At 38.1% G+C, this 14,963-nt stretch overlaps 4 protein-coding genes across 14 annotated transcripts; 2 read left to right on the forward strand and 2 right to left on the reverse strand.

Annotated features, from left to right (window-relative positions):
- The first annotated feature begins 396 nt into the window (after positions 1 to 396).
- Positions 397 to 4,251, forward strand: LOC107217816 (uridine-cytidine kinase-like 1). The gene is made up of 10 exons (XM_015655489.2): positions 397 to 668; positions 846 to 976; positions 1,049 to 1,219; positions 1,388 to 1,494; positions 1,566 to 1,736; positions 1,806 to 1,877; positions 1,956 to 2,207; positions 2,336 to 2,545; positions 2,648 to 2,833; positions 2,947 to 4,251. The coding sequence occupies exons 1-10, from the start codon at positions 616 to 618 to the stop codon at positions 3,259 to 3,261; spliced, it is 1,668 nt and encodes a 555-aa protein (XP_015510975.1). The 5' UTR covers positions 397 to 615; the 3' UTR covers positions 3,262 to 4,251.
- Positions 3,757 to 10,162, reverse strand: LOC107217806 (E3 ubiquitin-protein ligase Iruka). Of its 7 annotated transcripts, none has more exons than XM_046732224.1 (9): positions 10,037 to 10,162; positions 9,551 to 9,733; positions 8,840 to 8,971; positions 8,237 to 8,382; positions 7,552 to 7,665; positions 7,316 to 7,476; positions 6,800 to 6,915; positions 6,294 to 6,391; positions 3,757 to 5,989 (listed from the first exon to the last, which is right to left on the reverse strand). In XM_046732224.1, the coding sequence occupies exons 2-9, from the start codon at positions 9,632 to 9,634 to the stop codon at positions 5,896 to 5,898; spliced, it is 945 nt and encodes a 314-aa protein (XP_046588180.1). In that variant the 5' UTR covers positions 9,635 to 9,733; positions 10,037 to 10,162; the 3' UTR covers positions 3,757 to 5,895. The 7 variants fall into 7 exon arrangements, with proteins under 7 accessions (XP_046588180.1, XP_046588179.1, XP_015510961.1 ...); XM_046732223.1 differs by having other exon boundaries at positions 3,757 to 5,984; positions 8,147 to 8,382; XM_015655475.2 differs by having other exon boundaries at positions 8,147 to 8,382.
- A 7-nt stretch (positions 10,163 to 10,169) lies between these two features.
- On the forward strand, positions 10,170 to 11,525 carry LOC107217807. 5 transcript variants are annotated; one of them, XM_015655476.2, is made up of 4 exons: positions 10,170 to 10,311; positions 10,465 to 10,685; positions 10,748 to 11,062; positions 11,155 to 11,525. In XM_015655476.2, the coding sequence occupies exons 2-4, from the start codon at positions 10,681 to 10,683 to the stop codon at positions 11,375 to 11,377; spliced, it is 543 nt and encodes a 180-aa protein (XP_015510962.1). In that variant the 5' UTR covers positions 10,170 to 10,311; positions 10,465 to 10,680; the 3' UTR covers positions 11,378 to 11,525. The 5 variants fall into 5 exon arrangements, with proteins under 5 accessions (XP_015510962.1, XP_015510964.1, XP_046588184.1 ...); XM_015655478.2 differs by having other exon boundaries at positions 10,486 to 10,685; XM_046732228.1 differs by having other exon boundaries at positions 10,256 to 10,393; positions 10,486 to 10,685.
- Positions 11,526 to 11,773: 248 nt separating this feature from the next.
- On the reverse strand, positions 11,774 to 14,897 carry LOC107217789 (protein TSSC4). Its single transcript, XM_015655450.2, has 2 exons — positions 14,759 to 14,897; positions 11,774 to 14,688 (listed from the first exon to the last, which is right to left on the reverse strand). Exon 2 carries the CDS (start codon positions 12,587 to 12,589, stop codon positions 11,807 to 11,809), a length of 783 nt encoding a protein of 260 aa, XP_015510936.2. The 5' UTR covers positions 12,590 to 14,688; positions 14,759 to 14,897; the 3' UTR covers positions 11,774 to 11,806.
- Between the last annotated feature and the right edge of the window lie 66 nt (positions 14,898 to 14,963).

The following is a 14,963-nucleotide window of genomic DNA, read 5'->3' on the forward strand; positions in this document are numbered from 1 at the left end:
TTTGAATTTTCCGATCCCTTGCGGCAACGGTTATATACTGCGCTGTTCACCGAGCTGAAGCCGTAATTAGAAAGAGAACAACAGCTGAAGCCCGACCTCTCGCTACAATGGTGACTTGGTGGGGGACACATAACTCACACACGTACACCTTCCAGTGACTGCCAGTGACACCTTCCCGCTAGCCTATTGCTTTCCCCGCCTGGCAGCTGCTCCCCACTCTTTCGATCGTGCAACAGAGAGGTCCTGGCCCCTGCTATGCTCTCTCTTTCTAATTCCGATTCAGCTTGGTGTACAGGCTTGAGGCTTGCACATTTATCTTCTTTGAGCAGATCACTGATATATCAGTGGAGCAAATTGCGAACGAACTTGCGTGCACGCCACACACTTTGTGAAAAGTTCAGGTGGCCGCACGAGGCGTTGCACAGGGTACACGGCAGTGACCACGTCTGACGTCGCTGTGGACCGTAAATTATTCAGTTGTCAAGCATACAGAATAATTCAAAGGAGAACAGAAATACAAAGAAGCAGTATTATCTATTTTGTAACATATTTTCGCATATAGCAAACTCATATCCTAACCTTGACGATTTTTAACCTAAAACATTGAACGTCACTATGGCTGCAAAAATACAACAATTTGACCCCCCTAGTTCAGCCAGTTCAGATAGGTAATTCATTTTACGTAATCATATATCTATATGTCCTTGCGCTTAACGCAGTTTACTGTCATTACTATTCGCTCGAGTTTTTTGTTGGCACAAGAGTAGATGTTCGACCGAAGAGAATAGAACAGGTCCATGATTGAAAATCATTCATTATTTATTGGTACCATATGCACTCATTAGCGACAACGGCGGAGAGCAGTGCCTTGAAGATCGGGAAGTTTTTATTTCGGATGAGCTAGCAGAGGATATTGAACGGTATCAACGTTCAAATGGAACCCCAACGCCCCAATCTCCTAGACCTCCTTCTACAGGCATGTCTTTACTTGGGCACAACACTGATTTATTCCTTGAAAAAGACTTGCTTGATGACATTCGTCTTTCAGGCTCTCAAAAATCACCTAGGTCCAGAAGGCAGCGAACTACCAGTATGACACAATCGAGTAAAAAAACATCAGCCGAATCTATTTTACGCAGTAAAACAAGAACTATATATACAGCAGGGAGACCACCTTGGTACAATTCAGCTGGACAGCAAGTCGAACCATTTGTCATAGGTTGATATACACATCTATATTATTACTTAAGTAGTGAGATTAGTCAGATTCTAGTACAATCCATATAATATGTAATAACAATAATGGGTATTTGTTTTGGTGTCTTTACAATTTGCATTTTATGTGTCAAAAGATGCACACAAACTATACATATGAATTATCGTTTAGGAATATGCGGAGGCAGCGCTTCTGGGAAAACTACCGTGGCAGCAAAAATTATTGAGTCACTAGATGTCCCTTGGGTGACACTACTCAGTATGGATTCATTCTACAAGGTAAGCTTCTGTTTTCAAAGACAGCAACAGAATTGTGAAGCTACCTGTTTCGAGGATGTATCTTTTTCTAGGTTTTGAACGAAAAACAACATGCAATGGCTGCAGAAAATGAATACAATTTTGACCATCCAGATGCCTTCGATTTTGAACTTCTTGCTGCAACTTTGCAGCGGCTCAAAGAGGGGAGAAAAGTGGAAGTACCAATTTACAACTTTGTCACACATTGTAGAGAAAATCGAACTGTGAGTGAAGTGTGGCTGACGTTGCATTTTAATTATGTTTCCCTGCTTGAGTTTTCTTTCAACTTCTAGAAAACTATGTACGGGGCCAATGTTATAATATTTGAAGGAATACTCACTTTTTATAATGCAGATGTATTGAAGGTTGGTAAATATTTATACAATCTATCTACGTACCATACAACAGTAGTCGTAAAATTTCCTCCTGCACACTGTATTCAGATGTGCGATATGAAAGTATTTGTCGACACGGATGCAGATGTCAGACTGGCTCGAAGGCTACGCAGAGACATATCACAGCGAGGAAGAGATTTAGAAGGAGTGCTCAAACAATACTGTACGATGGTGAAGCCCTCGTTCTACTATTACATTGCACCAAGTATGGTTCATGCGGATATCATTGTTCCACGGGGTGGCGACAATGAAGTAGCTATCGAGTTGATAGTTCAACACGTTCACACTCAATTGCAATTGGTAAGATAAAAGCATACCTATATAAAGAATCGTAGAATTAATCGGATATATAAGAAACTGAGCAAAAATGGCATCGATGATAAAAGTTACAATACTAATAATAATAATACAATTGGTATATGTTTCAGAGGGGTTTTAAGTTGCGTGAAAAATTGGCACATTCATACATCGGTCAACCTTTGCCAACATCGCTATATTTGTTGCCGGATACTCCACAAATAAAGGGCCTGCATACGTTTATTCGGAATAAATCCACTCTCAGAGACGAATTCATTTTCTATTCTAAACGTCTGATACGCCTAGTTATTGAGTATGCCCTATCACTATTACCATTCAAGGTAAATCCTGGGCAAATCATTGTCAGCTCTAGCATCGCTGTCTCTAGTTTGACTCAAATTTAAAAAATAACTAATACTAAATTTCGAATGTTTATTTTGCAGGAGATTACAGTAGAAACACCGCAGGGTGTGTTATATCAAGGTAAGCGTGGAGCAACGGACAAGATATGTGGAGTTTCAATACTTAGAGCAGGGGAAACTATGGAACAGGCTGTATGCGACGTATGCAAAGATATACGAATAGGCAAAATACTCATACAAACGAATCTGCATACCGGCGAACCAGAGGTAATCAGCTCACATTCTACTTTTTAATATGTACTCAGCATAATGAACCAGATATTGTATATTGGCATAGATATGTTCAATGTGAAATATCTATTTGTGTCTTTTAATTTCAGCTTTACTATTTGAGACTTCCCAAGGATATAAAAGACTACAAAGTGATCCTCATGGATGCTACAGTTGCAACTGGAGCGGCAGCTATGATGGCTATTAGAGTTTTGTTGGACCATGATGTAGCTGAAGACAATATACTACTGGTGTCCCTTCTCATGGCAGAATCGGGTGTTCACTCAATTGCCTATGCATTTCCGCAAGTTAAAATTGTAACATCTGCGTTAGATCCTGAGATTAATGAAAAGTTTTATGTTCTACCAGGAATTGGTAACTTTGGTGATCGATATTTTGGTACTGAACCTTCAGGTGAAGATTAAGACGAAGTTATTAGAAGACTTGTTACACGTAGGTATAAGGATTCTAGAAATATTATATATTGTAACGTTTCTGGTTAATAAATTTCTGACAATTCTATATAATGCTCTACTCACCTGATTCAGTTTACTGTGATTTACTTCTACATGCGTTGAATTTTGAACAATTTTTTTTTGACTGTTATTATATACAGGAAAGGATAAAAATTCTTGGGTGTGGCATTCATTCCATAAATTAAAAACTTTATTTAGACGTTTTGATCGAGGCATGGCTGGCCATCCTCAGTTGATTTTTTACTTCTTGCGCATCAAGATGTTAGTTGAAGCCTCGAACATGGAGAAGTGACTTCTACTTTTTGAAATGACCGTTACACTCAAGAATTTTTATCCTACCTTGTACATACTCTGAATCTTAATTGTAATATATGTCACGGCTGAGATAGACAGATATATTTAATAGGATGTTTCGGAATTGCATTTTCACCGTAGCTTGTTCGATTTTTCCCAAATAAATATATTTCACTTTTATCTGCTACTTTGATAACTTACAGGCTTGCAAATGGAAAAGCAGCTCTACCAGTACATATGGTGTCACTTTGCACATAATGCCAGATGGGCTGGGTATATTTTACCTTACGAGTTGAATAAAATTCTTTCACAAAGGAAAAGATTATCGGAAATTTTCAGCCACTTTGAATGAGATATTCCAGTTTCACGGGTAGAAAATAAGGTTACACGTTATGAACAATGATTTTCATACCTACATGACATAATGGTATAAACTTATCATTGACTGCAAAGAAAGTTGCTACCAATTAAATTCTTGTAAGGTATCTTTCAACAAAAATGGATTGTCAGTCCTTGCCTCCACTTACATTCTTCACTACTGTTTTACAAGCAGTAAGAATAGCATTGGTTTTTTCGTTATGCTTCGGGCATGACTTATCTAAAATTTAACAACTAAGAATGTCACTCAACAGCCAAGAGTACATATGATAGCTCAAAAATATTCCAATGTAGTATTTCATCAAGTGCATGCATATCTTTAACCCTTTCGGCCGTATCGGTGACTGCAGTCACCCAACGCCCGACGGTCGCTCTGTACGAGCGGTGACTATAGTCACCCAACGCCTGACGCTCGCTCTGTACGAGCGGTGACCATGGTAACCCAACATTATGTTATAATTTTTTAAGCATTTTTTTTACGAGCGACTGCACTCGCTCTGCGTAAGAGAGCGTGGTATTGTGCGTCTGACGGGCGTTTGCAGTTGTTCCGCAAGTACGGACGCCAGCCGCGACTGCTCGATCAGCGGGGACGGCGCGACGTAGAATGCGTCCGTAGCGAAAGGGTTAAGATGAAATTTACCTGTTACTAAAACTTTTCATGTCAAATATTTTTTAAGCATACACTTGTAAAAATGTAATAGAAATCAATAATTCTAACGTCAACAATAATTTTTAACTATATATTTTAGTCTGTCTAAACTCTACTGGTATGCCCAAGTTGAATGACGAAACTGTCTGCTTTCCAAAAGTTTTATCACATCTCTAATTGGTGATTTACTCTTCTAATTACCTATGAAATATATGTATGTTGGAACTTGCTGACTCAATTAACGAATACAGCCGTCGAGCATGTTCCATACTCTCATTCCACCAATAAACAAACAGCTGTGACCTCTTTTACGCCTATATACACACATACGAATACATGGGTGTACATGAGTATGTAACATACATATTCGTGTCGAAAATTTGGTAAAATATAATTAGCATTATACAAAATAAATTTAACGCATATTGTTCATATTATTTACCGACAACTACCCCGATGTTCCTAACAAGCTACTCTTTCGAAGTGCAGAAATATGGATTTTAGATCGATGCTACTTTCCCATTGGTGAAATAGCACAGTAAAAACGTTCAATAGCTACGAACTCCATTGGCTTGATCAGTATTCAGTAACGAAACTGAACAATGATTTGAAGTAGCTTTTTCACTGAACTAGAATAGAAATCTTGCATTATCCCTAAAATGAATAACTCTAAGAGTAGATTTCAGTTCGAGGGCCGTTTCTGAATCGTAAAAAATATCAATTAATGTCCAACTGTTTATCAAAACATTTCTGCGTTGCTATGCAACTGGTGATTTAGTTTAAATAACTGGGTGAAATAAGTTACTTGATTACAAATATGAATCAATAGTGTGACTGAATCGAATAGACTAACCAAGTTGATGAGGTAATGTCCCCTTTATTGGTTTGACACTTGCATTACTGATTCTAGGTGGGAAATTGAATTCAGTGAGTATGCAGACAAGCAAACAGATATTTTAAATAATGAAAGATCAATCAAGACAACACAGGCCAAAGGTGGGATTTTGAATGTCAGGAAGCAAACTAAGATTTAATAATATTGCAATGTTATTCTTTTCAAGGGACAAAGATAATTTGATTTGCTGACGGCAGTTTAATATATACTGAGTGCTAAAAAATGTTGCTACCGTGATCAAGGAATAGAGAAAAGCTGAGCGATTTACCGTTTCAGTTTTCAAATAAATTACACAGCAAGATGTGAACCGTATCAAAGAGTTATACCAGGTCAGAGGTGGTGATGAAACGATCATGAGTACCTAATTTCAAATTTCGTTTGTAGAGTCACTGCTGGAACTACTACCGGTAGATGTCGACGAGGTAGAAGAGGTCCTGCTACTGTTTGATTCATTGGCTGCTCTGCAATAACATATATCCAAGTTTAGTATATGATTCCTAGCCAAAACTGGTGGTATTCACAAGAAAGTTCAGAACTTGACAGCTGCATATAGTCGATTTTTCAATTTCTTCAAAGTAGCAATACAATGTAAGCATCTCTGAGCATTTACTATCGAAAAAACAAGCTGAGGCTACAAAGAGTTTTAAAAACACAAATGAAAGTTCAAGGAACTAATCCACTATTTCAATGAAATAAGAATTTGAAAGTACTTTTAATATTATCAAAATATGCAGGATAGCTGAAAATTTTATTCAGAAGACATACCTGAATAGAGCAGCTAAGCTTGGGGCTACTGTGTCTTGATTTGCTTCTACTGAATTCTGATCTCCCAAGCTCTGCCTGCAAATTGGACAGGTACCGTGCTAGAATTAAAGGAGAATGCAAAAAGTTTATAATCTTTGAAATAATTTTCCTGACCAACATGACATACGTACAAAAGTACAAACCTAAATTTGCTTAATTGTGTGGCATGTAGATTGAGGCACTATCATTTGATTGAGAAAATGAATTTACAAACAAGCAGCTGTTTTTTCAGAGAAAAAATGTGAAGAAAAAGGTAAAGTAACTTTCCAAAATGATCCGATTGATCATTAGATGTTATTGATTAAATCCAAACCAAGCAATGACATCCAAAATCATTTATGTTGATGCTGTTATAATTTCTTATACAGTTTAATTTCATGTGGACTAAAGGAGAACAGAATAATGTTTTACTTTTTCCCAACTGGATTAACTTTAAATTACCACATATTATTTAACATGGGGCTTACCAACTCTAGCCAAGGAACGATGCAAGGGGCATGATAAAAGTGTTGACAAGGTAACTGCCTAACAGGTTCAGCCAGTCTGAAGTCCTCCCAACATACCGAGCACTGTAGCTTGCCATCTATCCATGTGAAGTTACTTTAAAAGTTACAATTACCAAATTTTGGATGTACCGTGTTGGTCTGAATATGAGTCGAAGTGTTTGTCAATTTCCTCAATTTCCTTCTCAAAATTCGTGTTCGATTATACACGGGATCGACATATATTCGAAACTGTAGGAAATTTGCTTTATCAACGACTTAAAAAAAATTTATATAATTCACCTTATATTCGGTCGGAAGGGGGCAAAAAAAAAAAAAAACTGAAATAAAATCTGCAATTTCGTTCAACTTATACTCAGAGCAATACAGTCTACATCCGTATCGTTTGTATAATTTACATTCATCACAAGGTTTGCTAATATTTTACGCCAAGCAATCAACATCCAATAACTTAAAGAGTTTACGGTGTGTTCAACTCACCAACTTGTTCCTGTGAAACCAAAGTACTTGGAATCTGATCTATTTGGTCTCGAGGCAGTGGAGGTGGGCCAGTGCCTTCCATTTGATTTAGTAATTGCGTAACTATTGCATCCAGTCCGTCTCGGCCCCAAACATAGTCTCCCGGATTGCCCAAAAAGAGGCTGAGGAGGTGGAGGGAATAAAAAAACATACTTTACTTAGTACATGTCAAAAGAAATTAAAAGTAAAGTACATACACAGGGGGTTGGCCTTGTCCCACTGGGACACCCCATCCAACTCCAGATAAATTGAGGATGAAGTCTTGTATCAGATGTTCAATTGGTACGGGCATTACTTGCCTGGCACGATCACTGTCGAATTTTACAGAGATTAGTATTTTCATCTAAAGATATGTTCATACGCAAGAAGTAGATAACCTGTCAGCTGTTTAATTTCAAATCAGTTATATAAATTGATGAAGGACTCAGATTAAGACATTAATCAGAATTTGTTTTTGGGGCTAAGATAGAAAATTTATAAGAGTATCTATAGTCTTTAGCCAAAGGCAATGCGTCAAGTCAGCAACAAACGTTTCTGGGATCTATTCCAACAGTAAGTCCAAAGTGCGTTTGCGTACTCCCTCAGTTCAGAGTAGTATCCTTAGGAATCTGGTTTAGTTCTAACATCGTTTTGGCACTAGCTACACGACACACTGCTGTTTCAAGATTTGGGAGTAAACTTCGAAATGATATTTTCTAGAAACGCTGGAGAGGTAATAGGTTTCAACAAGGACACAAAAAGGAAGAGCGAATCAACAACAGGCAAGAGACATTGCGTCAATAAATAGAGTACCGAAGGATTTGAGGCCTGGGGCGAGAGATAAGTGCAGTGTGCCTGCCAGGGCGGACAGGGTCTATTCGTTCACGGGCTCTAAGCACTCGCCTCTCACTTCCCGGCCTACTGCTTCTGCCGCTACTGGCACCACCTGCAACCACAGCTGGGCTGTTAATAGCAGTGGAAATAGCACTACCAGCACCCGTCAGTCCAAGGAATAAATCGCTCAACTCCTGCCCGATTCGTTGCGGGAACTAAAAGGAGAGAGGGGTTTGCATTTAGAAAAAATTAAATGTGAAAATTTTACTGAACAGCAAGAAAATCAATCCTTATCAGATTTCAATTGACAATAATAATACCCATATCTTTTACGTTTGATGTAGGTACATATTCTTGAAAACTTTAAACTTATCCGACCGTAGCAGCGTCGGTACACCTGGGCAAGGTTTACTGCAGTTTTCCTCATCCATTTTGCAAATGCAGGTGTTTCTATTCAACATCTTAATGATGGTCACTAATCCATCCCCTCCCTTGTCCCGCACAAGCCTAACGGCTCACTGGGACATACTCTATCGGGTATGGCGGGTGTTGGTGATTATTATTACGATTATTATCAGAGTATAGTCAAGGTACTGGCTTCCTTTTGTATTTTGAATCAATAAGTACAGTCGACTATTAAGTAGCTGTTGATATTTACTCGATACAACTCACATCAAAACCTGCGATATCAGCGTCGACATCGCTGAGGTCTTCGCTGCTAATGTCCATATCCGCACCTCCATCGTTGCCTGCAGCATCTAACTCTTCAATAAATCCACTTGAGCAGTTTGGACAAGTGTAGTCCTAAATAAAAGAATTAAATTATTTAAATTATTGACAAACTTCCCCATGTTTACCCTAGTCATAATGATTGTTATTTACAAGAATTCATATTATAGACGATACTAAATTGAAGAACCATTTGCAACACAATCACATTGTTGGCTAAAGTTATCATTTATGTCAAGTTTTCGGAGCGTAGAGCATAGTATGCACGAACATTTGTCGAACGTAAAAAATTAGAAAAAATCGATCAACTAAATAGCTTTCAAATTATCGTAAGAACAAGGTGGATGTTGTGACGTTTGTACGGGAGGATCAGTTATCGAAAGAACCTCGGCCATTATGTCTTCTTAAAGTCTGTGGCTAAGTAGTTTTGGAAATTGATTGAATAATTTTGAGCAGCGCACAAATTTTGAATAAATAGAGACAAGGTAATTTTCAGGTTCCTCAACGTCAGAATATTCCCCGTATAAATAACAACCCTATAAGTACAGTTTGGGGCTCAAAGCGACTGATTTTATCCAAGAGTTTGATAACGACTGATGCAATACCCGGTCCAACCAACGTGTAGATACGTTAATATACCATCTATTTACTTACGGGTAACAAGTGTTCAATTTCGACGCTGCACCTATGACAAAAAAATCGGGACATCGGAGTCCCATCCACGGCGGCTTCAGCCATGTTTGACGTGTCCCCTTCCGCCTTCACACGCCGTCACACTTTGGTTGCGCCTTGGTCGCGCCCGATCGTAGCACTCGCAGTAGAATCGGGAAAGCCTTCCTTGGCAATTCGATAATAAAAGAAACAACATAGTTCAATAGAACGAAGACTCAACGTCCATAAAGTTCCCTAATTTCGGCGAGTTTCCGATCTGCGGATGCTTGCAATTCTCAATCAACATTATCACACCATTGGATAGCTCGACGATTCCTGGACGGAATCGTCAATGGGAAGATGATCTTTGACCATTCATGGAAAGATGCTAAACGAGAACGTGCCTTAACGATTTGTAACTCTGTTATTTTTTCATGTATGTATACATAGAGTTGTAATGTTTATTATCAGTAATTTTTATCAGCGTACCAGGAAAGAGGTGAGGGGCGATCCGGACGATTGATGAAATGTTAACAACAGAATTGGCTTCTCTCTACGTTGGAACTTGTGCGACTACTGCGCTGTAAGCACGAGTGAGACCGACGAGTGCATACATACCTACCCTACATGCGTGAAAGAAATCGCTCGTGAAACAACGAATTTTGTCCAACTTTTTGCAAAACATCTCCATACTGTAAGACCCTGGAACTGCATAGTGGTGTGAGGCACCGAGTCGTAATGCCAAACAAGACATCAATGCGGTGGTAAATGTTTTAATTAACGCATTCAACCCTCAACGCCGATAAACTTGTGATCCGAAATTATTTGCGGGAAAGTCGAATATATGTATGTATGTACATACATACAATACGATCACCGCATATGAACTTAATTCGTACGCTTGCTCGAATCCATAGATTGTTGAATCTCGTATTCAGGGTCCGTGGAGCCAGCCAACTGTGAGCACCTAATGATTTGACGTCTGACCACATGGTGGGGAATAACTGACCAGCTGACAGATGTTCATAATCTAACCCTCAAATGCATTGGAAGACGCAGATGACGCCTACCCGACGCAACATTTTCTGGATTTAATTCACTGGCGAAAAAGTATCGTTGCTACAGGTCTGAAGATGAAGTATGTCGGCAGTATTTAAACAATAAATCAAACGACGGGTTAAACCTGAATTATCTTTGCAGCTGCGAAATTGAGTTGAAAAAAAAAGACTCCACTCAATCCAATCTTCAAGCAATAACAAGCGCTGGTGTGTCGACCCTCCCTATGACAAGTGTCAACTGTGAGGAGCTGCATGCGAATGAAACCAGCAAGGAGGGATTTTTTGAAACTGATGCCAAAGGTCTGGTTCGGAATGACGCCAGTTCTTCAGAGTTTTCGATACATAGTGAAACATTGAAGACAAATTGTGATGCATTGCAAAGCACAGACTCAGATTGCCATTCTAATCAGGCTCGAGATAGGTGCACTAAGAAGGCTCGCTCAAAATCACACAAAAGGTATTTTGGCCGATACTTTTCTGTTATTAGATGAGTTATTCGTCATTACATATATTAATATATGTATAATAATTACGACCCTATAATTTCAGGAAAGCAAAATCTTTGATACCTGGATTGTCCAGAGACTGGGAAAGCAATGATTCGTGGACTTTTGAACAAGCACAGGAAGATTGTACCCTGGTAGCTGAGGAAATTGAAAAACGGAAGAAAATTAAGAGTTTACAGCAAAAGAATAGGAGGTTGAAAGTTCGACACAGTAGGTTAAAGGCTGCTATCAAGGAAATGAAAGCAACGATGGAAGATAAAAATTAGGATAAATCAAGGAATTGGATATCAAAGCGATGTCTACCTACGAGATGACAGTTGATGCCGAGAATAAACTCATCATCATTGTACGTGTATCAAGAACAGACTGTATGGAATTAGAAAACACAGAAAAATAAACGACCTGTTAGAAAAATTCTTGTCAAGTTATCGGTATACTACCAAAATATACATAAAACTTGTTTCTCGAGTTAAAAAAGGTTATCTTCAGCATAAATGCAGAAACAAATATTTTTTCAGAATAGGAAGTAAGATTTTGTAAACCTTTTAAACAATTTTTTTTACCTTAAATCAAAACCAAATAGTTTTACTGAATTGAAAGTATATAACTGGTACATATGGATAATATGTATATATTTTGTGAATTTGACAGACATCAAACAATAAGTATAAATATAATTTATTGCAAAAATAATCTCAGATTTGATCATCCTCCTCGTCAAATTCTTGCAAATGCTTTAATTTCAATTCCTTCGTACGATCAACTTTCACTCTCACAGCTGCTCGCTTTTCCTTGTCCTTCTTCTTCTGTTTCTGACCAACAACATATTCCGGCATAACAAACTTACTACTACGAAACATTGGCTTTTCCTCATGTTCGATAATTACTGTAGCATCACAAGGAGTGCGATATTTTTGGTCAAATGTATCTGGCTTTTGGTATTTAATGCTTGTGATTTGTTTCGGTTTTTTGAAGCTTATACCTTGGGAACCAGCAGGCTCATCTTTGTCGCTGCAATCCATTGACGAGTCCGAGCACCTCTTGCTTTCTAGGTTTTCTTTAGCTTTTCGAGCCTTTAGCTCTTTAAGAAAAGCAAAGGCAGTCCTAGCATTGCTACAATCAGTCATGTCGTCACTGGAAACATCATCTAGGCTGTACTTCACCCATTTATGAGGATTTCTGTGGTGATCCGGAATGCTGCGAGATTTATTGCAGGGTGCCGGACCTTCTGGCCTTTTGAAGATACTTTCCTTCCCACGAAACTGCCTTGTTTCGTTCTTACGTTTTCTACCCATCCGAAGAGGATGATGTTCATCTACATTTATAGGTTGAATATCCATTGGCACATTGGTATTGTCAATATTTCTTCCCCTATTGCATTCTTTTTCAGCAATTGACAACTGATCAAACAATTTCTTTTGCCTATCAGCAAAAGCCCCATCACCTCCATACAACATAAATTTATTCGACATGTGCATTCTTAATGTGATGTGTACACATTCGTAATATCAATCTTGATGTCCCAGATTATCTTTAATTAGTTATACAACCCCGTCGATTCATACACCCTGTGACGGAGATTGAATCAAGTTTTGCAAAAGTGATTAATATTGTTTCCACAGGTTGCGGACCTAGGCCAAAGCAAGAGCGTTTGTTGTCAATTGATCATGCTTTGCTCAACACGCGAAATGATTGTGCCAACTAGTGTAACCGTAAGCACAATCAAAGGGCGTCAACACACAATGCACACATCAAGCACACATTATCCAATCTCGGATCGATATAATACTCGTCACTTTCAAAATTGAGCGTCTCGTAAAATGCGCTGCGAGAATTCTTGAGAGATAACTCAATCAGAACAAGGTCTTCAATACAGGACACGACCAGCGTTCATTGTCAGTGGAAATTTTGTTGCCAGTTGCTGCACCTTACTAGTTTGTCCAGTTCCGTACCAGATGTCGCTCAGATACCTTGAAGCATTGCCTTGGAGCCACTGTGAAGATAAGACGGTCTCGAAGGCTGAGCTTATGGAGACGGAGGTTTACAGGTTATGATCACTGCCCTTCTTTCTTTACATTTTATAGCAAAAGTTTGACTCTTTTTGGTAAGAGGCGCTTAAATCGCATTCAGACCATCATTCTTACGTTACCTCAAACTGGGGACAAGTTTTATCGCAAAGTATTGTCAACTTCCTACTACTCCGTGAGTGGAACGATAGATGACGAACATACATACATACGTACAATTTGTAACCAATTTCCCCTTGTAAATTAATGAAATGATGAATCACTGAAACTTCAAAGGAACATATTGACCACAACAATACAAAATGGAAAAACAGGAACTAGATAGAACAGTGGTAACTGTATACGATCATATATTTCCAGAATATATTAAATGTTCTATCACCTACTTATTCGATTTACGAGATCACAGAAAATACTGAACGCAGCTATACGTGTACATAATGTAACTAAAGTGCCAAAATTATATCACTACATGATGTGTGAGTAACCAGTATCAATTGACGTATTCTGCGACTATCTGAAGACAACGCATACGTCGCATACGTAGTATAGGAACAATAATTAAATAATACAGAAGCTATTTGACTAATAACTGTGCTTAGATTGTACTTACATAGGGAACAATGGTACATAATCGTATAATTGTGTATGCAGATGTATCCTACTTGTGATAGGCTGCCGGGAATATTATCTTAGGCAGGACCGTAAAACAAGAGAGTCATACTTTAAGTTATTGCCATTTAGTTCATGTGATTCAATCATTTCCATAATCTTCAACAAATTTTTAACAATTTAGAATACACAACATATCACGAGGAATTACTTGCCTATGTTATACTTGAGCGTGTCATCTTCACATTACATCGCCAGTATGCTGCAAGTTTTTGGCTTTTCTCGCCATCCAACCCTAACTATACCTTCGCAATTACAAAAATAATCTTCACCCTGTGTTTCAATCTACCCAAAGTATAATCTCATTATTTATAAGTATTAATACATTCTAGGTAAAGTCTTCTTCTTATTCATCGAAAATATGATTCAAACGAAACATCAAACTTCTTACAGACTCAGTCCTGTTTTTTCTTAAGTTTACTATAGGAATATAAGTATAAATACCTGACTCTACTTTTCAAGCAAGTCACAATAATATAATGTTCTTGACTAGAACCTCATAAATCCACTTAAAGATAAGTTTAAAGGGGAATTTTCAAACCACTCAACATGTAATTAATTTTATACCAAATCGTTTCCGTTCAACAGAAACATTTAAAAGGACAGTCTCAATAAATTGGACGTAGATCTATTTAGCACTGATATACCTATATCTGTATCTATATAAATATGTGCACCTCCACATACTTTCGAAGCCAAGAGTTTTTGAATAAAATAATACGTAATATCGACGCTATTCATCGGCGCCATAATTAGAACACACCTATCACGTCAAGAAATTTCAAAAAACTGGTTAAATGAAATACTACAATTTTGTGAAGTTAGAATTATTGCTCTCCCTCTTGAATGCCCGATTCAACTACGGTCATGCCTAAAAACTAACAGTCACACTATTAGAAATATGCTATCTAATATTATATATATATATAGATACCAAGTCATGCTTACTGTTGCGAGGAAATCTTTCCAGAGCCCAATTAATAGTCACTCACATCCAATATCAGATACGAATGAAACAATATTAGTAAGCTGCTCCTCTGTATTGGTAACTTGAAATGCCGTAATTATCTCCCCCACCGTAATTTTGTGGTCCGTTATCCTGACCGTAGTTTCTTTGAGTACTATAACCATAACCACCGGTTTGTCCTGATTG

Source organism: Neodiprion lecontei, chromosome 2, assembly GCF_021901455.1.
Source record: "Neodiprion lecontei isolate iyNeoLeco1 chromosome 2, iyNeoLeco1.1, whole genome shotgun sequence".
Taxonomy (NCBI): domain Eukaryota; kingdom Metazoa; phylum Arthropoda; class Insecta; order Hymenoptera; family Diprionidae; genus Neodiprion; species Neodiprion lecontei.